The 22,947-nt window shown below is 34.5% G+C and overlaps 1 protein-coding gene across 8 annotated transcripts in view; it reads left to right on the forward strand.

Moving 5' to 3' along the window:
- The window catches only part of LOC106054859 (high-affinity choline transporter 1-like), a 61,213-nt gene that overhangs the window by 34,268 nt on the left and 3,998 nt on the right, over window positions 1-22,947 (forward strand). For 6 of the 8 annotated variants that reach the window (XM_056020406.1, XM_056020407.1, XM_056020403.1 and 3 more), the window contains 4 exons: window positions 15,617-15,772; window positions 16,054-16,202; window positions 19,950-20,096; window positions 22,206-22,335. In XM_056020406.1, the coding sequence (XP_055876381.1) occupies window positions 15,617-15,772; window positions 16,054-16,202; window positions 19,950-20,096; window positions 22,206-22,335 (582 nt within the window). The remainder of the gene's footprint in view (window positions 1-15,616; window positions 15,773-16,053; window positions 16,203-19,949; window positions 20,097-22,205; window positions 22,336-22,947) is intronic. The other 2 variants (XM_056020409.1, XM_056020410.1) reach the window with 1 other exon arrangement.

Consider the following 22,947-nt stretch of genomic DNA (forward strand, 5'->3'; position numbering starts at 1 on the left):
GTTTATAAACTTGGCGAGTGTCTATTTGGTTTATAAACTTGGCTAGTGTCTATTTGGTTTATAAACTTGGCGAGTGTCTATTTGGTTTATAAACTTGGCGAGTGTCTATTTGTTTATAAACTTGGCGAGTGTCTATTTGGTTTATAAACTTGGCGAGTGTCTATTTGGTTTATAAACTTGGCTAGTGTCTATTTGGTTTATAAACTTGGCGAGTGTCTATTTGGTTTATAAACTTAGCGAGTGTCTATTTGGTTTATAAACTTGGCGAGTGTCTATTTGGATTATAAACTTGGCGAGTTACTATTTGGTTTATAAACTTGGTTAGTGTCTATTCGGTTTATAAACCTGGCGAGTGTCTATTTGGTTTATAAACTTGGTTAGTGTCTATTTGGTTTATAAACTTAGCGAGTGTCTATTTGGTTTATAAACTTGGCGAGTGTCTATTTGGTTTATAAACTTGGCTAGTGTCTATTTGGTTTATAAACTTGGCGAGTGTCTATTTGGTTTATAAACTTAGCGAGTGTCTATTTGGTTTATAAACTTGGCGAGGGTCTCCATGGTTTATAAACTTGGCGAGTGTCTATTTGATTTAAAAACTTGGTTAGTGTCTATTTGGTTTATAAACTTGGCGAGTGTCTATTTGGTTTATAAACTTGGCGAGTGTCTATTTGGTTTATAAACTTAGCGAGTGTCTATTTGGTTTAAAACTTGGCTAGCGTCTATTTGGTTTATAAACTTGGTTAGTGTCTATTTGGTTTATAAACTTGGCGATTATCTATTTGGTTTATAAACTTGGCGAGTGTCTATTTGGTTTATAAACTTGGCGAGTGTTTATTTGGTTTATAAACTTGGCTAGTGTCTATTTGGTTTATAAACTTGGCGAGAGTCTATTTGGTTTATAAACTTGGCGAGTGTCTATTCGGTTTATAAACTTGGCTAGTGTCTATTTGGTTTATAAACTTAGCGAGTGTCTATTTGGTTTATAAACGTGACTAGTGTCTATTTCGTTTATAAACTTAGCGAGTGTCTATTTGGTTTATAATCTTGGCTAGTGTCTATTTGGTTTATAAACTTGGCTAGTGTCTATTTGGTTTATAAATTTAGCGAGTGTCTATTTGGTTTATAAACTTGGCGAGTGTCTATTTGGTTTATAAACTTGGCGAGTGTCTATTTGGTTTATAAACTTAGCGAGTATCTATTTGGTTTATAAACTTAGCGAGTGTCTATTTGGTTTATAAATTTAGCGAGTGTCTATTTGGTTTATAAACTTGGCGAGTGTCTATTTGGTTTATAAACTTGGTTAGTGTCTATTTGGTTTATAAACTTGGCGAGTGTCTATTTGGTTTATAAAATTGGCGAGTGTCTATTTGGTTTATAAACTTGGTTAGTGTCTATTTGGTTTATAAACTTAGCTAGTGTCTATTTGGTTTTAAAAATTTGGTTAGTGTCTATTTGGTTTATAAACTTGGCGAGTGTCTATTTGGTTTATAAACTTGGCTAGTGTCTATTTGGTTTATAAACTTGGCGAGTGTCTATTTGGTTTATAAACTTGGCGAGTGTCTATTTGTTTATAATTTTGGCTAGTGTCTATTCGGTTTATAAACTTGGCGAGTGTCTATTTGGTTTATAAACTTGGCTAGTGTCTATTTGTTTATAAACTTGGCTAGTGTCTATTTGGTTTATAAACTTGGCTAGTGTCTATTTGGTTTATAAACTTGGCGAGTGTCTATTTGGTTTATAAACTTGGCGAGTGTCTATTTGTTTATAATTTTGGCTAGTGTCTATTCGGTTTATAAACTTGGCGAGTGTCTATTTGGTTTATAAACTTGGCTAGTGTCTATTTGGTTTATAAACTTGGCGAGTGTCTATTTGGTTTATAAACTTGGCGAGTGTCTATTTGGTTTATAAACTTGGCGAGTGTCTATTTGGTTTATAAACTTAGCGAGTATCTATTTGGTTTATAAACTTAGCGAGTGTCTATTTGGTTTATAAACTTGATTAGTGTCTATTTAGTTTATAAACTTAGCTAGTGTCTATTTGGTTTATAAAATTGGCGAGTGTCTATTTGGTTTATAAACTTGGTTAGTGTCTATTTGGTTTATAAACTTAGCTAGTGTCTATTTGGTTTTAAAAATTTGGTTAGTGTCTATTTGGTTTATAAACTTGGCGAGTGTCTATTTGGTTTATAAACTTGGCGAGTGTCTATTTGGTTTATAAACTTGGCTAGTGTCTATTTGGTTTATAAACTTGGCGAGTGTCTATTTGGTTTATAAACTTGGCGAGTGTCTATTTGTTTATAATTTTGGCTAGTGTCTATTCGGTTTATAAACTTGGCGAGTGTCTATTTGGTTTATAAACTTGGCTAGTGTCTATTTGTTTATAAACTTGGCTAGTGTCTATTTGGTTTATAAACTTGGCTAGTGTCTATTTGGTTTATAAACTTGGCGAGTGTCTATTTGGTTTATAAACTTGGCGAGTGTCTATTTGTTTATAATTTTGGCTAGTGTCTATTCGGTTTATAAACTTGGCGAGTGTCTATTTGGTTTATAAACTTGGCTAGTGTCTATTTGGTTTATAAACTTGGCGAGTGTCTATTTGGTTTATAAACTTGGCGAGTGTCTATTTGGTTTATAAACTTGGCGAGTGTCTATTTGGTTTATAAACTTAGCGAGTATCTATTTGGTTTATAAACTTAGCGAGTGTCTATTTGGTTTATAAACTTGATTAGTGTCTATTTAGTTTATAAACTTAGCTAGTGTCTATTTGGTTTAAAAAATTTGGTTAGTGTCTATTTGGTTTATAAACTTGGCGAGTGTCTATTTGGTTTATAAACTTGGCTAGTGTCTATTTGGTTTATAAACTTGGCGAGTGTCTATTTGGTTTATAAACTTGGCGAGTGTCTATTTGTTTATAAACTTGGCGAGTGTCTATTTGGTTTATAAACTTGGCGAGTGTCTATTTGGTTTATAAACTTGGCTAGTGTCTATTTGGTTTATAAACTTGGCGAGTGTCTATTTGGTTTATAAACTTAGCGAGTGTCTATTTGGTTTATAAACTTGGCGAGTGTCTATTTGGATTATAAACTTAGCGAGTTACTATTTGGTTTATAAACTTGGTTAGTGTCTATTCGGTTTATAAACCTGGCGAGTGTCTATTTGGTTTATAAACTGGGTTAGTGTCTATTTAGTTTATAAACTTAGCTAGTGTCTATTTGGTTTAAAAAATTTGGTTAGTGTCTATTTGGTTTATAAACTTGGCGAGTGTCTATTTGGTTTATAAACTTGGATAGTGTCTATTTGGTTTATAAACTTGGCGAGTGTCTATTTGGTTTATAAACTTGGCGAGTGTCTATTTGTTTATAAACTTGGCGAGTGTCTATTTGGTTTATAAACTTGGCGAGTGTCTATTTGGTTTATAAACTTGGTTAGTGTCTATTTGGTTTATAAACTTGGCGAGTGTCTATTTGGTTTATAAACTTGGTTAGTGTCTTTTTGGTTTATAAACTTGGCTAGTGTCTATTTGGTTTATAAACTTGGCGAGTGTCTATTTGTTTATAAACTTGGCGAGTGTCTATTTGGTTTTTAAACTTGGCGAGTGTCTATTTGGTTTATAAACTTAGCGAGTGTCTATTTGTTTATAATTTTGGCTAGTGTCTATTCGGTTTATAAACTTGGCGAGTGTCTATTTGGTTTATAAACTTGGCTAGTGTCTATTTGGTTTATAAACTTGGCGAGTGTCTATTTGGTTTATAAACTTGGCGAGTGTCTATTTGGTTTATAAACTTGGCGAGTGTCTATTTGGTTTATAAACTTAGCGAGTATCTATTTGGTTTATAAACTTAGCGAGTGTCTATTTGGTTTATAAACTTGATTAGTGTCTATTTAGTTTATAAACTTAGCTAGTGTCTATTTGGTTTATAAAATTGGCGAGTGTCTATTTGGTTTATAAACTTGGTTAGTGTCTATTTGGTTTATAAACTTAGCTAGTGTCTATTTGGTTTTAAAAATTTGGTTAGTGTCTATTTGGTTTATAAACTTGGCGAGTGTCTATTTGGTTTATAAACTTGGCTAGTGTCTATTTGGTTTATAAACTTGGCGAGTGTCTATTTGGTTTATAAACTTGGCGAGTGTCTATTTGTTTATAATTTTGGCTAGTGTCTATTCGGTTTATAAACTTGGCGAGTGTCTATTTGGTTTATAAACTTGGCTAGTGTCTATTTGTTTATAAACTTGGCTAGTGTCTATTTGGTTTATAAACTTGGCTAGTGTCTATTTGGTTTATAAACTTGGCGAGTGTCTATTTGGTTTATAAACTTGGCGAGTGTCTATTTGTTTATAATTTTGGCTAGTGTCTATTCGGTTTATAAACTTGGCGAGTGTCTATTTGGTTTATAAACTTGGCTAGTGTCTATTTGGTTTATAAACTTGGCGAGTGTCTATTTGGTTTATAAACTTGGCGAGTGTCTATTTGGTTTATAAACTTGGCGAGTGTCTATTTGGTTTATAAACTTAGCGAGTATCTATTTGGTTTATAAACTTAGCGAGTGTCTATTTGGTTTATAAACTTGATTAGTGTCTATTTAGTTTATAAACTTAGCTAGTGTCTATTTGGTTTAAAAAATTTGGTTAGTGTCTATTTGGTTTATAAACTTGGCGAGTGTCTATTTGGTTTATAAACTTGGCTAGTGTCTATTTGGTTTATAAACTTGGCGAGTGTCTATTTGGTTTATAAACTTGGCGAGTGTCTATTTGTTTATAAACTTGGCGAGTGTCTATTTGGTTTATAAACTTGGCGAGTGTCTATTTGGTTTATAAACTTGGCTAGTGTCTATTTGGTTTATAAACTTGGCGAGTGTCTATTTGGTTTATAAACTTAGCGAGTGTCTATTTGGTTTATAAACTTGGCGAGTGTCTATTTGGATTATAAACTTAGCGAGTTACTATTTGGTTTATAAACTTGGTTAGTGTCTATTCGGTTTATAAACCTGGCGAGTGTCTATTTGGTTTATAAACTGGGTTAGTGTCTATTTAGTTTATAAACTTAGTCAGTGTCTATTTGGTTTAAAAAATTTGGTTAGTGTCTATTTGGTTTATAAACTTGGCGAGTGTCTATTTGGTTTATAAACTTGGATAGTGTCTATTTGGTTTATAAACTTGGCGAGTGTCTATTTGGTTTATAAACTTGGCGAGTGTCTATTTGTTTATAAACTTGGCGAGTGTCTATTTGGTTTATAAACTTGGCGAGTGTCTATTTGGTTTATAAACTTGGTTAGTGTCTATTTGGTTTATAAACTTGGCGAGTGTCTATTTGGTTTATAAACTTGGTTAGTGTCTTTTTGGTTTATAAACTTGGCTAGTGTCTATTTGGTTTATAAACTTGGCGAGTGTCTATTTGTTTATAAACTTGGCGAGTGTCTATTTGGTTTTTAAACTTGGCGAGTGTCTATTTGGTTTATAAACTTAGCGAGTGTCTATTTGGTTTATAAACTTGGCGAGGGTCTATTTTGGTTTATAAACTTAGCGAGTGTCTATTTGGTTTATAAACTTGGTTAGTGTCTATTTGGTTTATAAACTTAGCTAGTGTCTATTTGGTTTTAAAAATTTGGTTAGTGTCTATTTGGTTTATAAACTTGGCGAGTGTCTATTTGGTTTATAAACTTGGCTAGTGTCTATTTGGTTTATAAACTTGGCGAGTGTCTATTTGGTTTATAAACTTGGCGAGTGTCTATTTGTTTATAATTTTGGCTAGTGTCTATTCGGTTTATAAACTTGGCGAGTGTCTATTTGGTTTATAAACTTGGCTAGTGTCTATTTGTTTATAAACTTGGCTAGTGTCTATTTGGTTTATAAACTTGGCTAGTGTCTATTTGGTTTATAAACTTGGCGAGTGTCTATTTGGTTTATAAACTTGGCGAGTGTCTATTTGTTTATAATTTTGGCTAGTGTCTATTCGGTTTATAAACTTGGCGAGTGTCTATTTGGTTTATAAACTTGGCTAGTGTCTATTTGGTTTATAAACTTGGCGAGTGTCTATTTGGTTTATAAACTTGGCGAGTGTCTATTTGGTTTATAAACTTGGCGAGTGTCTATTTGGTTTATAAACTTAGCGAGTATCTATTTGGTTTATAAACTTAGCGAGTGTCTATTTGGTTTATAAACTTGATTAGTGTCTATTTAGTTTATAAACTTAGCTAGTGTCTATTTGGTTTAAAAAATTTGGTTAGTGTCTATTTGGTTTATAAACTTGGCGAGTGTCTATTTGGTTTATAAACTTGGCTAGTGTCTATTTGGTTTATAAACTTGGCGAGTGTCTATTTGGTTTATAAACTTGGCGAGTGTCTATTTGTTTATAAACTTGGCGAGTGTCTATTTGGTTTATAAACTTGGCGAGTGTCTATTTGGTTTATAAACTTGGCTAGTGTCTATTTGGTTTATAAACTTGGCGAGTGTCTATTTGGTTTATAAACTTAGCGAGTGTCTATTTGGTTTATAAACTTGGCGAGTGTCTATTTGGATTATAAACTTAGCGAGTTACTATTTGGTTTATAAACTTGGTTAGTGTCTATTCGGTTTATAAACCTGGCGAGTGTCTATTTGGTTTATAAACTGGGTTAGTGTCTATTTAGTTTATAAACTTAGCTAGTGTCTATTTGGTTTAAAAAATTTGGTTAGTGTCTATTTGGTTTATAAACTTGGCGAGTGTCTATTTGGTTTATAAACTTGGATAGTGTCTATTTGGTTTATAAACTTGGCGAGTGTCTATTTGGTTTATAAACTTGGCGAGTGTCTATTTGTTTATAAACTTGGCGAGTGTCTATTTGGTTTATAAACTTGGCGAGTGTCTATTTGGTTTATAAACTTGGTTAGTGTCTATTTGGTTTATAAACTTGGCGAGTGTCTATTTGGTTTATAAACTTGGTTAGTGTCTTTTTGGTTTATAAACTTGGCTAGTGTCTATTTGGTTTATAAACTTGGCGAGTGTCTATTTGTTTATAAACTTGGCGAGTGTCTATTTGGTTTTTAAACTTGGCGAGTGTCTATTTGGTTTATAAACTTAGCGAGTGTCTATTTGGTTTATAAACTTGGCGAGGGTCTATTTTGGTTTATAAACTTAGCGAGTGTCTATTCGGTTTATAAACTTGGCTAGTGTCTATTAGCTTTATAAACTTGGCGAGTGTCTATTTGGTTTATAAACTTGGCGAGTGTCTATTTGGTTTATAAACTTGGCTAGTGTCTATTTGGTTTATAAACTTAGCGAGTGTCTCGTTGGTTTATAAACTTAGCTAGTGTCTATTTGGTTTATAAACTTGGCTAGTGTCTATTTGGTTTATAAACTTAGCGAGTGTCTATTTGGTTTATAAACTTGGCGAGTGTCTATTTGGTTTATAAACTTGGCGAGTGTCTATTTGGTTTATAAACTTGGCGAGGGTCTATTTTGGTTTATAAACTTAGCGAGTGTCTATTCGGTTTATAAACTTGGCTAGTGTCTATTTGGTTTATAAACTTGGCGAGTGTCTATTTGGTTTATAAACTTGGCGAGTGTCTATTTGGTTTATAAACTTGGCGAGTGTCTATTTGGTTTATAAACGTGGCGAATGAGTATTTGGTTTATAAACGTGGCGAGTGTCTATTTGGTTTATAAACTTGGCGAGTGTGTATTTGGTTTATAAACGTGGCGAGTGTCTATTTGGTTTATAAACTTGGCGAGTGTCTATTTGGTTTATAAACGTGGCGAGTGTATATTTGGTTCTCTAGATTTAGTTTCTAGAAGTAATTTAACACTGTTTCCTCACAAATGAGCCTGAAATGCTTTTTAACTCTAATTCAAGTGTTAGTTATAACAATATATATGCACTATGCATACTCAGTTGTTGTTTTTTAAAGAACTTTACAATTCGGAAAACTAAAGTGGTCGTTGAACTAAAAAAACAAACACATATGCCTATAGATCATGACATATATGTTTCTTTATATTTCTTTAAGCCTGTGAAAAGGGCTGACCAGGTTGTTGGGTCGCTTTCTGTGTATGTAAAAGGGGGAAAAAGTTGTTTATTGCTAGATTGAATCATCCCAAAAGAACTTGAAGAAATACTGAAACAAAACTTAATTTAGAACTATTTAGAACTAGATCGAAGGTCATGGTAGAAGTTTAAGAAACTTGACTAGAAGACTAACAAAAACATAAATAATCCAGAAATGTTTTCTTTGTATGCTACTACATAATGGACTCTTCTGAGATTGTTCAGTGTGCAGTTTTCTTTGATGGATATTTAGAAATTATGTACACCTCCACGGTATTAGCGGATCCAGAACTTTGGAGTGGGGGAGGGGGGCGATTTTTTTCAAAATCCTAACCCTAAGTATAAACCCGTGTACAGTATTATATATATATATATATATATATATATATATATATATATATATATATATATATATATATATATATATATATATGTTGAAGCCCCGACGTATTCTCCTGACATCTACAGCTCATTATTCATCCTATTGAAAAAGGACCTTTTGAAAATGTTTTACTTGAAAAATATTCTAATATGAAATTACAGGCCCTTACTACATTGCAAATACAATCGATTTGATCCTTGAAAAGATAAGATACCCCACACATTTAGATTAAGACATTGAGGATCGCCGCCGAAAAAAAAATATTCGAAAAATAATATTTTTTAAAAATACTCACTCGTAAGTGATAAATTTTGTTCAATAGGCATGTTTGTAACTTTGTTTTGATACAGTAGGTACTACTACTACTATAGTTCTGAAAAAAAAAAATTCGGAAGTGGGAGGAGAAATAAAGTGGACCGATTAGATTCTACGAATTTTTTTGGCATTTTTAGGATTCAAGCGTATATTGTGAACTATAGTCTCAAAATTTGTTATACAATAGAAAAATATCAGTATGAGTAAAGGTTGGAAAAAGGAAACTAGGAAAATAATATTAGGGTTCAGAACAAATCTCAATTGTTACTCTTATAATGAAAAATTTCGTATGAATTCTAAATTTTCCAAAAGAAAGTCTTTCTTAAAATAACTCAGATAAATTCATGTGCAATTACATCAACTCTGTCGCCATATTTGACTATTTTGTTTTTAAAATGTCAAGTTTTCGTCTGGAAAGGGGAGAGGGCGATAGAGTGAAAACTATTAATCCTCGCTCCTTTTTATAATTTCTGCTATTGATTGCATTTTGCATTAAAGAATAGGGTTATAAGAATTTATTTTATAGCATATATAAATTATATTAGTGACAGATTTTTTAAAAAAAATTGTAATTTCTTAACTAAAATACAAAGAGGAAAAAAGTATAGGTTTGTCCGATCGGCGGAAGGCGATTGCATGTATCGCCCCTGCCACCTGGTACAACACTTTTTCATTTTATATTTACTAATGATAAAATTTGAGATCAGAGTGTGTGTGCGACATAATATACAAATGAGTTTACATATCCATTTGTAGCTTATATTATATAGATATTCAACTAATTTTGTTCAAAAACTATAATTTCTCAATGAAAATAGCCCCCCCCCCGACTCAGAAGGCTAGAGTGGGGAGGGCAGTAGATGCAATCGCTCCCCCCCCCCCTCAACGAATCGGCCAAGATACCAGAAGTGTAGCGACATAATATAAAAATTATAAATTCAACTAATTTTGATCACAAACTATGATTTTCTCATAAAAGTAGGACCGCCACTCCACTCAAAGTGTTTAGGGGGGAAGGGCAGTAGAAGTATTCGCCCCCCCCCCTTCGGCTAACAGGGGAACGACGTAATATAAAGATTGATTAAAATATCAATAACAACTGTGATTTCTACAAATAAATTGGACTGCCCCCCCCACTCGAAAGTTTATGGTTGGGGGGGGGTGTGATTGATGCCATCGCCACCTCCCCATCCCACCAAATCGGCCAACATACTAGAGGGGGGGGGCGAAATAATCTAAAATAGGTTGAAATATAAATAATTAGTATATATTATTAACATAACTAATAAATTCATATACAAATTGTGTGATTTCTTTACGCCCCTACCGCTCCCCCCCCCCCTGGATCCGCCAGTGCTCCGCTGTACTTTACTTATTTACCATAATACTCTATGTTAGTCAAGTGATTATTGGAATTGTACAAGGGATTTCTATTTTATTGTTTGTTCATTGTTGGATTACTTGTTTGAGTGAACTGGGTTTGAAAGCCTTCAACACACTGTGCTTCTTCAGTGTACTCAAAGAAAGTCATAGAGGCACCTCTGACCTCACACGTCATGCAATTTGGGGAGACGATACTACTGTACAAAACAAATCGTGACATTACCTATATAATTAGTTCGGGATATTTATTCATAAAGTCATCAAAACCTTTTCTGACCTTTTTTTTTTTTCAAAACCTGTTTTACGACTTTGTTTTTAGGGGGAAGGGAGGGGGGGGTAGAATGTATATCGCATGTATGTAGGCTATGTATGTATGTAGGCTATGTATGTATGTAGGCTATGTATGTATGTAGGCTATGTATGTATGTAGGCTATGTATGTATGTAGGCTATGTATGTATGTAGGCTATGTATGTATGTAGGCTATGTATGTATGTATGTATGTATGTATGTAGGCTATGTATGTATGTAGGCTATGTATGTATGTATGTATGTATGTATGTATGTATGTATGTATGTAGGCTATGTATGTATGTAGGCTATGTATGTATGTATGTATGTATGTATGTATGTATGTATGTATGTATGTAGACTATGTATGTATGTATGTATGTATGTATGTATGTATGTATGTATGTATGTATGTATGTATGTAGGCTATGTATGTATGTATGTATGTATGTATGTATGTATGTATGTAGGCTATGTATGTATGTATGTATGTATGTATGTATGTATGCATGTATGTATGTATGTATGTAGGCTATGTATGTATGTATGTATGTAGGCTATGTATGTATGTAGGCTATGTATGTATGTATGTATTTATGTATGTATGTATGTATGTAGGCTATGTATGTATGTAGGCTATGTATGTATGTATGTATGTATGTATGTATGTATGTATGTATGTATGTATGTATGTATGTATATAGGCTATGTATGTATGTAGGCTATGTATGTATGTATGTATGTATGTATGTATGTAGGCTATGTATGTATGTATGTATGTAGGCTATGTATGTATGTATGTAGGCTATGTATGTATGTATGTATGTATGTATGTATGTATGTAGGCTATGTATGTATGTATGTATGTATGTAGGCTATGTATGTATGTAGGCTATGTATGTAGGCTATGTATGTATGTAGGCTATGTATGTATGTATGTATGTAGGCTATGTATGTATGTATGTATGTATGTATGTATGTAGGCTATGTATGTATGTAGGCTATGTATGTATGTATGTATGTATGTAGGCTATGTATGTATGTATGTATGTAGGCTATCTATGTATGTATGTAGGCTATGTATGTATGTATGTATGTATGTATGTATGTATGTAGGCTATGTATGTATGTATGTATATAGGCTATGTATGTATGTAGGCTATGTATGTATGTATGTATGTATGTATGTATGTAGGCTATGTATGTATGTATGTATGTATGTATGTAGGCTATGTATGTATGTATGTATGTAGGCTATGTATGTATGTAGGCTATGTATGTATGTATGTATGTATGTATGTATGTATGTAGGCTATGTATGTATGTATGTATGTATGGGTATCTGGAAATTTAGGCACCGGATAATTAGGCACCGGATAATTAGGCACCGGATATTTTGGCACCCGGAAATTTAGGCACCCGGATAATTAGGCACCCGGAAATTTAGGCACCGGATAATTAGGTACTTTTTGACAAGGCGGAAAATTAGGCACCGGATAATTAGGCACTCTTTAATTAGCGACCTTAATTTTGAAAGTAGTTTTAAAATTTTAACGTATATGTTATCCTTAGGCTATGGGCTATTGGTGACGTTATCAAAAAAATAGCAACTAGAACGATTCTTACTGAATTTTCATGATATAAAAGAAAAACTGACAAAACGAGGAAAAAAATGACAATCGTGAGAATGTGTGGAAAAAATGACTCCGGATTAAAAGTCATTATAAAATATAGACCTCACAGGATTCAGGGCAGGGTACAGCATTGAACATAACTGCTAAAATGGAAGTCTGGAGAAAATTGTCTTCTTATAGTGGGAATGGAAATGAGCAATGTGGATTTGCGCGCGTTACTTATAGGAATTAAATATGTTGATTAACTAAAGTAGTATACATATTTTATAATACCATTAATATCTATTATCAACACTCCTTCTTTTATAGTGTTAATAGGTAACCCCTTTAGGAAGATCTATTGTGGGAGTGTAGAGGTGTGTTACGTCCTACAAATGTGGTCATTAACTTTTTATTGAATATAGATGTACATTTATGTAATATAATCATATAATATTTATATAAATTGCAATGGAAATCGCAAAACGGCTAGAAATTACGATAAAATATAATGTTTTGAAAATTAAAAAAAAAGTTTATGGAGAAGACAGATGAGTTAACAATTTAAATATCATTTTTTGTTGGAATATTGGTCTCTTATTAATACTTATTCTGCTTATAGAAGATTGTTGATGTTCCAATTTAACCCCACCTTCTCTATCATAAACCAAATATATTCATTACAATTTTCCAGTAGGTATGATTCCCCCATTCCTTTTGTGTTCAGTGCCACATACAATTTTTTTTTTTAGAATGAAAAAACGACAAAAAAAGGTTTCATACACACATTATTAAACACACACACACACACACATATGATTAAAAAAACAACAAAAACAAAAAACACTCGTTTCCCTAACTTTCAACACTGCCCAATGAAATTTTACTATCTTCATTTCCCTCATATATATTATTATTTTTATTACTGTTATTAATATTATGATTGTTTTAACAGAAATGTGTCTACCAAAGTTTTTGGAAGGCCTCTAAAATATAATCCCCAGACTTCCATTTGAACACCTTTGTGTTTCCATACCCTTTAGTCCAGTGTGTAACCTTCAGATTCACTACGTAACTTTTACGACTAAGTTTACATCTACCTGCGAGAAATCCTCTCATTTAAGTGAGAGTGTGTGCGTCCCCCCCCCCGCCCCGCCCATCCCATTTTAAGAGTACGACCCCTCCCTTTCCCACAAGCAGAGGGCGATTGCGATTATATTTAACGCCAACACTCCCCGACATAATAAAAATATTTTATAATACTTTTTAATCCTAAGTATTTACATTAGTAACTAAATATTTACACAATTTGCATAATCATCAATTTAAAAAAAAAACTCACCAGTCAACCGTAGGGGTCGGTGATGGACGGAAGCAATGATCGGAGAATCATCTCTACCTCCCCTCCCCTGAATGCTTTGATGTCTATATTATATAATGACTCATGAGTCATTTTTTCCACACATTCTCATGATTGTCATGATTGTCATTTTCCCCATTTTGTCAGCTTTTTTTTTTAGCTAGAATCGTTCTAGTTGCTATTTTTTTGATAACGTCACCGATAGCCCAAAGCCCAAGGATAACATATACGTTAACATTTTAAAACTACTTTCAAAATTAAGGTCGCTAATTAAAGAGTGCCTAATTATCCGGTGCCTAATTTTCCGCCTTGTCAAAAAGTGCCTAATTATCCGGTGCCTAAATTTCCGGGTGCCCAATTATCCGGGTGCCTAAATTTCCGGGTGCCTAAATATCCGGTGCCTAAATATCTGTAAATACGCGGTGCCTAAATATCCGGTGCCTAAATATCCGGTGCCTAAATTTCCTAAATTCGTATGTATGTAGGCTATGTATGTATGTAGGCTATGTATGTAGGCTATGTATGTATGTAGGCTATGTATGTATGTATGTAGGCTATGTATGTATGTATGTATGTATGTAGGCTATGTATGTATGTATGTATGTATGTAGGCTATGTATGTATGTAGGCTATGTATGTATGAAGGCTATGTATGTATGTAGGCTATGTATGTATGTAGGCTATGTATGTATGTATGTATGTAGGCTATGTATGTATGTAGGCTATGTATGTATGTAGGCTATGTATGTATGTAGGCTATGTATGTATGTAGGCTATGTATGTATGTAGGCTATGTATGTATGTATGTATGTATATAGGCTATGTATGTATTTAGGCTATGTATGTATGTATGTATGTATGTAGGCTATGTATGTATGTAGGCTATGTATGTATGTATGTATGTATGTATGTATGTATGTATGTAGGCTATGTATGTATGTATGTATGTATGTATGTATGTATGTATGTAAGTATGTATGTATGTAGGCTATGTATGTATGTATGTATGTATGTATGTAGGCTATGTATGTATGTATGTATGTATGTATGTATGTATGTATGTAGGCTATGTATGTATGTAGGCTATGTATGTATGTATGTATGTATGTATGTAGGCTATGTATGTATGTATGTATGTATGTAGGCTATGTATGTATGTAGGCTATGTATGTATGTATGTATGTATGTAGGCTATGTATGTATGTATGTATGTAGGCTATGTATGTATGTATGTATGTATGTATGTAGGCTATGTATGTATGTATGTATGTAGGCTATGTATGTATGTAGGCTATGTATGTATGTATGTATGTATGTATGTATGTATGTATGTATGTAGGCTATGTATGTATGTATGTATGTATGTAGGCTATGTATGTATGTATGTATGTATGTATGTATGTATGTATGTATGTATGTATGTATGTAGGCTATGTATGTATGTAGGCTATGTATGTAGGCTATGTATGTATGTAGGCTATGTATGTATGTATGTATGTATGTATGTATGTAGGCTATGTATGTATGTATGTATGTATGTAGGCTATGTATGTATGTAGGCTATGTATGTAGGCTATGTATGTATGTAGGCTATGTATGTATGTATGTATGTATGTAGGCTATGTATGTATGTATGTATGTAGGCTATGTATGTATGTATGTATGTATGTAGGCTATGTATGTATGTAGGCTATGTATGTATGTAGGCTATGTATGTATGTAGGCTATGTATGTATGTATTTATCTATATATATATATATATATATATAATATGATTTTTTTTAAATTAGCGTCTGAACTTCTTGCACCCAAACGACACGCGTCAAAACAATGGCGCGTTGAAACGGCTTCTTCAGAACGTCGCGTACCAGATGGGAGCTTGTCACCATCGACACTTCTGGACATAATAATGAAAACTGAATGAAAAAAAAGTCATTAATTTCTAACACAAAAAAGCTTGCTTTCAGAATAACAAACGCATCTCTTGTTTGAGCACAGTACAGGCGATAGTGATACCGCAGTTTCAGTAGAGCTTCTATTATTTGAGATCCACGACAGACAGACAGACAGGTGTACAGCACAAAACTCAATAGCCGTTTTTCCTCATAACACCCATATTTAAAAATACTCTAAGTGCCTCCTTTAAAAAAGAATAGTGTGGATTGTGTACCAATGTTTCCTTAAAGTGCTTTTGGTTGAATTCCCGATGTAAGCATTGAGCTCGACTATTGAGAACGCTGTTTGTTGTTGTAGGGGCTTTCTGTCATATCCCGAAGATGAGAAGTGAGAACTACGTCACAATGTTTGATCCATTTCAACTCAAGTACGGGAAAAAGGTCGGAGCCATTCTCTTTATTCCTCAAATCTTAGGTGACCTTTTCTGGACAGCTGCTGTTTTAGCTGCACTGGGTAAGTGTTGGTACTCGCTCGCTGTCTTGTAGCTCCAAACAGCTAGTACCGATATATAATATATAATAATAATAATAATAATAACCTTTATTATCCCTACATATATGTATGTATGTGTGTGCGTTTTGTATGTATGTATGTAAACGCGCGTGTGTGTGTAAATATCTAAAAAACTATAGAAGCATTTAATAAACAATGACATAGTTAATGCTATGTTTAAAATGTACATTTTCAGGATTTGGTTCTAATTGTTTTTGTGGAAATATTATGTATTCTTCTAGGTGCCACAATCTCTATTATACTTAGCCTGGACGCCACTGTGTCCATTGTGGTTTCATCAGCTGTGGCCGTCATCTATACAGTATTTGGTGGACTGTACTCAGTAGCCTACACAGACGTACTGCAGTTGATTTTCATCGCTGTTGGTTTGGTAAGTAACGATGCCGCCCTGCTTTGGGAACGTATGGATATTACGTAACACAGAGAATCACGTTTTTGACCCCTCTTCCCCTTTATAAAACATCGTAACAAAACTCAACCCACAGTTGAGTAACGTAACAAGAAATTTCGAATTTTACAAAAAGACTTTATTAATTAATCCTAACTTTGGCCGTTATGTAATATCCGAACGATTTCTCTTGTGGAAAGAAATCGTAAATCCGTTTGGTATCGTGGTCATCCTACTCTGTTATATCCGAGTTTCTTAAAATTAGAAGTCATCCTATATCCGGTTTGTACCATGGCCAATCTATTTCACGTGTGTGGATGTTACACAAATAAAGCTTTTTTTTTTAAAGCAAACTCTTACAGATCTTGCAATCTAAATGGCAGAAGATGTAAAGGTCATCTGTTTCTATGGCTGACGGTTAACAAGGATACAATGTGTCCAGCACAATGACCAACCATCTTCACTTTAATTAACTAATGTCAAGTATCCTTTAGAGTTTGGTGGAGTCAGTGGCGTCCTATAAATCTGGAAATTCGAAATCTCAGTCTTCACTAAGATTCGAACCCGAGATCAATCGTTTACTGGAGTCAAGCCAAACTGTCCTAAAAACATGATGCAAGTCTAACCCTAACCCAGTCTGGTAAAATAAACGTTCTTTCATTGACTCCCCGGATATCTACATAGCTGTAATAGTAGGAATAGTAGGCCTACTTCTTCACCCCAGTCGGAGTTCATTATCCTGGATACGACTCATTTTCAATAGAGCAGCAGCCTCAACATGCACAAATCAGTGAATCTCAACCTGTGCTATTAGTATTCAAACAGGATATAACTAATGCTATTCTGATATGATGTTTCTTTCACACAACGCTAAAGATGTGTGATTTCACTATTCAGACCATGTAATAGCACCTTTTTTTTGTATTTGCATAACTCTAAATTAGTCAATAGTTTATTGTAAATATATATATTTAATATCATTATAAATAATCTTAGGTGTATATATCTCTCACTCTCTCTCTCTATATATATATATATACCTTGGTACTATCCTAGACAATAAACTAAATTTTACTGCAAATACTGATTATATCAGCAAAAAAGGGCAGCAAAGATTACGACTACTAAGAAAACTGTCCTCGTTTAATGTTAGCGAAAAGGCCTTGGCTATGTTTTATCACGCTCACATCTGCAATATTTTAAGTTTCAATATCACTGCCTGGTATGGCAATCTGAGCATTAAAAATAAAAATAAACTTAATAGAATCCTAAATGCTGCTGGCAAAATCATTGGCAAAAAACAAACCCCATTTGGGCAGTTGTTTGAGACAAACATCTATAAAAAAGCTAACAAGATCCTCGAAATAAAGAATCACCCTTTGTGTCAGGACTTTGTGATTTTACCATCACAAAAGAGATACAAGACACCGATAGCAAAGACAAACAGACACAAACACTCTTTTGTTCCCCTGGCAATCAAATCATTAAATAAGAACAATCTGGTATAAACTTTGTCACATGTAAATTATGAGTGAGTCTGGTGTGAATGTACACTTTGGTTTCTTATAGTTATAATGTTTTTTGTTTGGTGTAATGCACAAATTGTAAGACAAATTTCCTTACGGATAATAAAGATTATTATTATTATTATTATTATTATTATTATATATATATATATATATATATATATATATATATATATATATATATATATAGAGAGAGAGAGAGAGAGAGAGAGAGAGAGAGAGAGTCAACAATGCTTTCAGGTGTAGTACATTTTCTCATTTGGGGTATGGTGGCTAAGTAGTAAAGCACTTCGCTTTGGAACTGAAGGGTATCAATTTCGAATCTGGTGAATACTGTGGCGGCCCTGAGTCCACCTAACTGTAATGGGTATATTGTTGGTTGTCTGACATATGTTGGGAGAAGTAAAGACGTTTGGTCATTGACATTAAGCTTCACCTATACAATGATCTGCCTCCAATGTAAAAAGGCAGTAAATGGATGCAGCAAACTGAGGCAACCAGTAACCTCCAATGCATTGAGTCTGTTAAAAGTGCATGTGCCATTTAGGTGGCTATGAAGAAGGTGAGGGGAACCGCTTGTTTCGACTGCTCACTGCTTCTCTTCTTCTTTCCCACGGAGCAGGAATGTCTTTGAGATTATAACACACACACACAGAGAGCTAAGTAATGATACATGCGGCAGCTCTATGCACAATACAGGTGCTGTAGTAGATGATAAGGAAATGTTAACGCGTTATGTACTATTTTTACAAAGCTTATATCAACTCCATCTGTCTGTCTGCAGAGCTGGTCTTACAGATTGCGGGGCCCTATGCGAAACGCATTGTGCGGGGCCCTTTCTGGGTAGGGATAAGGATAATATGTGAAAATTAAGGTTTTGTATCAGAATATAAATTCGTCTTTGCATTTTATTTATACTTTACAAAGAACAAAATCACGGTCAAATTAACTTGACGAGCCATCTACAATAGAGTGTAGTTTTCCAACAAAAAGCCGATAAACATTCAGATCTGCCTTTTAGATTTACCATCGTCTAGCAAAATAATCGCTTTTAATTTTTTTTCAAGAGGTCGAGATAGATTTAGATCTTTATTTGTATGCCAGTGACTATTAAAGTAAATTAACTTCCTATTTCGGTTAAAATTCGCCTTATTGTTACATTTTTATTCGATGAAAGCTGAGAAAACCGGATTTGTTTTTATCGCGAGTAGGATTGGCGTTTTCCATATTGAATGGCACCCCGAAATGACAATTGTGTCTATTTTTCATGACATTTTTATGAGTTTTTAGACGATTTTAATCATTTCAGAAAATTTTCATTACTTTTTCGTATATTTGCAATTTCAGGAGATTTCCAGGAGCTCCTTGAAAATCAGAAGGCCGCGGTAACCCTTTAATAATAAGTTAAAATGGTTTAATTTAATCATTTACACGGCGCGGCCTACAAAAGTGCGGGGCCCACTGCAGCCGCATAGGTTGCAGTGGCCTAAGGCCGGCCCTGTCTGTCTGTCTGTCTGGTAAAAATTGTGTACAGATTATTTCTCCCACAACCATTCTCATGTCAAGCTGAAACTTCGCACAATTATTCATTGGCATAGACAAGACATGAATAGATTAAATAAAATGGATCCAATTTGTCAGTTAATTAATGGTAATTAATTATTTTATTTGATTCCAACAAGGGAAACTAATCCTTTAGTATTCACAAATATGTCTAGATGTGTCGGGTTTAGTCCCCTTAACTAATTATTAACTCTATATCTCCCTCACGCATTCTGAAGTTGATACTTTAAACAATTATTTGTTGTACCTAAAAAAAAACATGAATCAATAAACAAAAATACTCAATTAGTCAATTAATTATTGGTAATTAATTATTTTGTTTGATATCGAATAAGAGAAATAACTTGTAAATTATTGGTAGATATAGATTTAATTGCAGAGTTCTTACCCTTTAGATAAGCTTTATAAAAGGACTTTTTTATATTTTGCTTGTTTTTTAATATAGAAATACCCATTGCTCATATTGCCATTCAAAATATATACCCTGCATCTTCTCAATGTGCTGATCACACGATATCACTGAAAATTCATTGAACTAAGATGACAGATCAAACTGTCCAGTGATGGTCTGAGTAATCATGTTCTATTTATTTGATTGTTAATGTTTCAACTAAAACATTGTCTTCGTCCATTCTTTCAGATCATTGCTTTTCCGTTCTCCCTGAGCCATCCTGCTGTAGACTTGAGCACGATACAAAACTCTTGGCTAGGCACCGTGCCGACCTCCTCAATAGCGAGCTACATTGACACGCTCCTGTTATGTGTCTTGGGAGGTTTACCCTGGCAGGTAAGGACCTTCTTTCTTTAGCACTTCACTCCAATCTTAACACCTAAAGGATAATCGCAGACTCAACGCCTCAAGAAATAATAATAAGGCGAATGTCTTTGAGTCCAAAGATTAAAGAACGAGTGCAGTATTTAACTGTCAGTAATCCACATATTTTCACATGGAACGCAAAGTTTACAAAGCCTTTGTCCGAGGGGGGGGGCGCTTTGTTTACGTGAGCATTAAGGTAAAATTTTAAAGAGATTAACAAATAAGTTTACTTCAGGGCGGTCACTATATTTCTTTAAAAACAAAAACATTTTACCGTCTGGAGGGTCGTGACGTCAGACCTGTAAGGTGACAACCAGCTTTTGGTCTACATTGCCCACAGGTTGCGTCGTCGCGGGTCTGTGTTGAGACCTACTATAACTATTGGACTTACTGAAACTGACAGAAGCCAATTCAATCAATTTGTTCAAGTCAAACGAATAGTTGAAACAACTTCAAAGTTACGCCCCATGTTATAGATACACTGGTCTATACGGTAAATCAGGAAAACGTAGAAACATTCATGACGGCAACCAGCTGAAGAGTGCTTGAATCTCGAGGTATTCACTGAGTATGTAGGTTAATGTATTTAACATGTGTAGTCTCCGAGAAGTTAGGATGTATTCTAGCATTCAAAACTGAAACTGAAGGCGTTCCTAAATGAAGCAATATTTGCAATAGTATAGCATATGACAATAATACATTTAAACAGCTACATACATACGCTCTATGAGGCACTAGGCTAAAAATTAACAATAGCATATTAGAATACTGTTTTTTAATATGAGGAGTTTCTACATTATTTTAAAAGAAAATTTGATTTTATGTTTGAACGTATGCACGGGGAGGATTATGTAAAGCTGATCCACGGGGCAGGTGATGTAAAGCTTTCCCACAGGGCAGATTATGTCAAGCTGATCCACTGGGAAGATAGTGTAAAGCTGATCCACGGGGCAGGCGATGTAAAGCTTTCCCACGGAGCAGATGATGTCAAGCTGATCCACAGGGAAGATAGTGTAAAGCTGATCCACGGGGCAGGTGATGTAAAGCTTTCCCACGGAGCAGATTATGTAAATCTTATCCACGGGGAAGATAGGGTAAAGCTGATCCACGGGGCAGGTGATGTAAAGCTTTCCCACGGGGCACATTATGTCAAGCTGATCCACAGGGAAGATAGGGTAATGTGATCCACTGGGCAGGTGATGTTAAGTTTTTCCACGGGGCAGATGATGTAAAGATTTTCTATTTTACTATTCTGCTTGTTTGAAGTGCTGCCCGAACCTCCATTGCACTGCTGAAAGTGGAGGAAGGACATGATAAAGGAAGGGGAGAGAAGAGAATGTCTATCAAAGGATCAGATAAATTGTAAAAAAAAATAAAACCCAGCAGTTTTGACTCACGTCCCATTGTTCTTCTGTTGAGCTATTGAATAGTTTCTAGGGTGTACTTTCTAGTGTAGGGAATACTTTGATGAAATTCACGAACAAAACGAGTGATTTTAAGAATTATAGAATTACCAAATGACTGTGAATCATTTGGCCCTATATAGAAGAATAAAAGGCAAACATATTTATCTGAAGCAATTGATGTACATTATTTTCTAGTCTTTCTAAAGATGCAAAATGTTTCAGATGTTTAGGTCTAAAAACAGCGAGGTCAGGGTAGAAGATTGTAACACTGAATTTTTTAAAATTCTTTTCTTGTTAAAATAGCCTACATATTACATTTTAGGCCCTAATTTATTTATTTTTTTGCCAGATCTTGATGTATATCTAATTACTGCTTTAATTAAAACTAAGTAAAATATATTGATGTTTGAAAGGTTCACTGTAATCTAAGGATATCTAACATTCGCTGCTGACTTTTAAAAAAGTGAATTGATTGCCGCCAACGAAGAATTTATTTCCCTATGCACACTACAATGACAATTAGTGATGCCCTTCAACGACCTGACCTAGAAGCTACAAGATAACTAAATTATAACAACCCGGAATCAGTTCCACTATTCTTACCTCTAGAGCTTGACTATTAAATAAATACCATTACATTATTTTCACATCTTCTTCCATTTCATGTTGACAGTCTCTGTTTCAAAGATCGTTGGCATGTAAGACAGTCTCCATCGCCAAGTGGTCAGCCTTTCTCTCCGGATTCTTCAGCCTGTTTTTGGCGATCCCGCCGATCATGATGGGCCTCGCTGCCAAGGCAACAGGTCTGTGTTTGTGTAGATGTCTTCTGCTCACCTACGTGTGTAGTCAATGCTGTGTGACGTCGTCGAGTGTATTGTGTATTAAAGAGAGACCAAACGTCATAGAACACTCACCTACAACGTTGTAACCTGTGGGCAGTGGAGACCAATAACGTGTTGCCACGTCCCAGGTCTGTACGAGGTGGCAAAGAGATTTTGGTCTCCACTGCCCACAGGATCCCGCAGGTCAGTGGTTAGGCCTTCTATAGCGAATGGTCTCGATTCAAGGTGGACCTATGAAGCACAGTGCTATTACCATCTTCCATTAAGGTGGACTTATGATGCACAGTGCTATTACCATCTTCCATTAAGGTGGACTTATGATGCACAGTGCTATTACCATCTTCCATTAAGGTGGACTTATGATGCACAGTGCTATTACCATCTTCCATTAAGGTGGACTTATGATGCACAGTGCTATTACCATCTTCCATCCACCATGACTTCAAGTGTTTTCTTTCACTCTCTCTCCTCTGGTCTCGATTCAAGGTGGACCTATGATGCACAGTGCTATTACCATCTTCCAACCACCATGACTTCAAGTGTTTTCTTTCACTCTCTCTCTCCTCCATCGTG

Source organism: Biomphalaria glabrata, chromosome 2 (genome assembly GCF_947242115.1).
Source record: "Biomphalaria glabrata chromosome 2, xgBioGlab47.1, whole genome shotgun sequence".
NCBI classification, from domain to species: domain Eukaryota; kingdom Metazoa; phylum Mollusca; class Gastropoda; family Planorbidae; genus Biomphalaria; species Biomphalaria glabrata.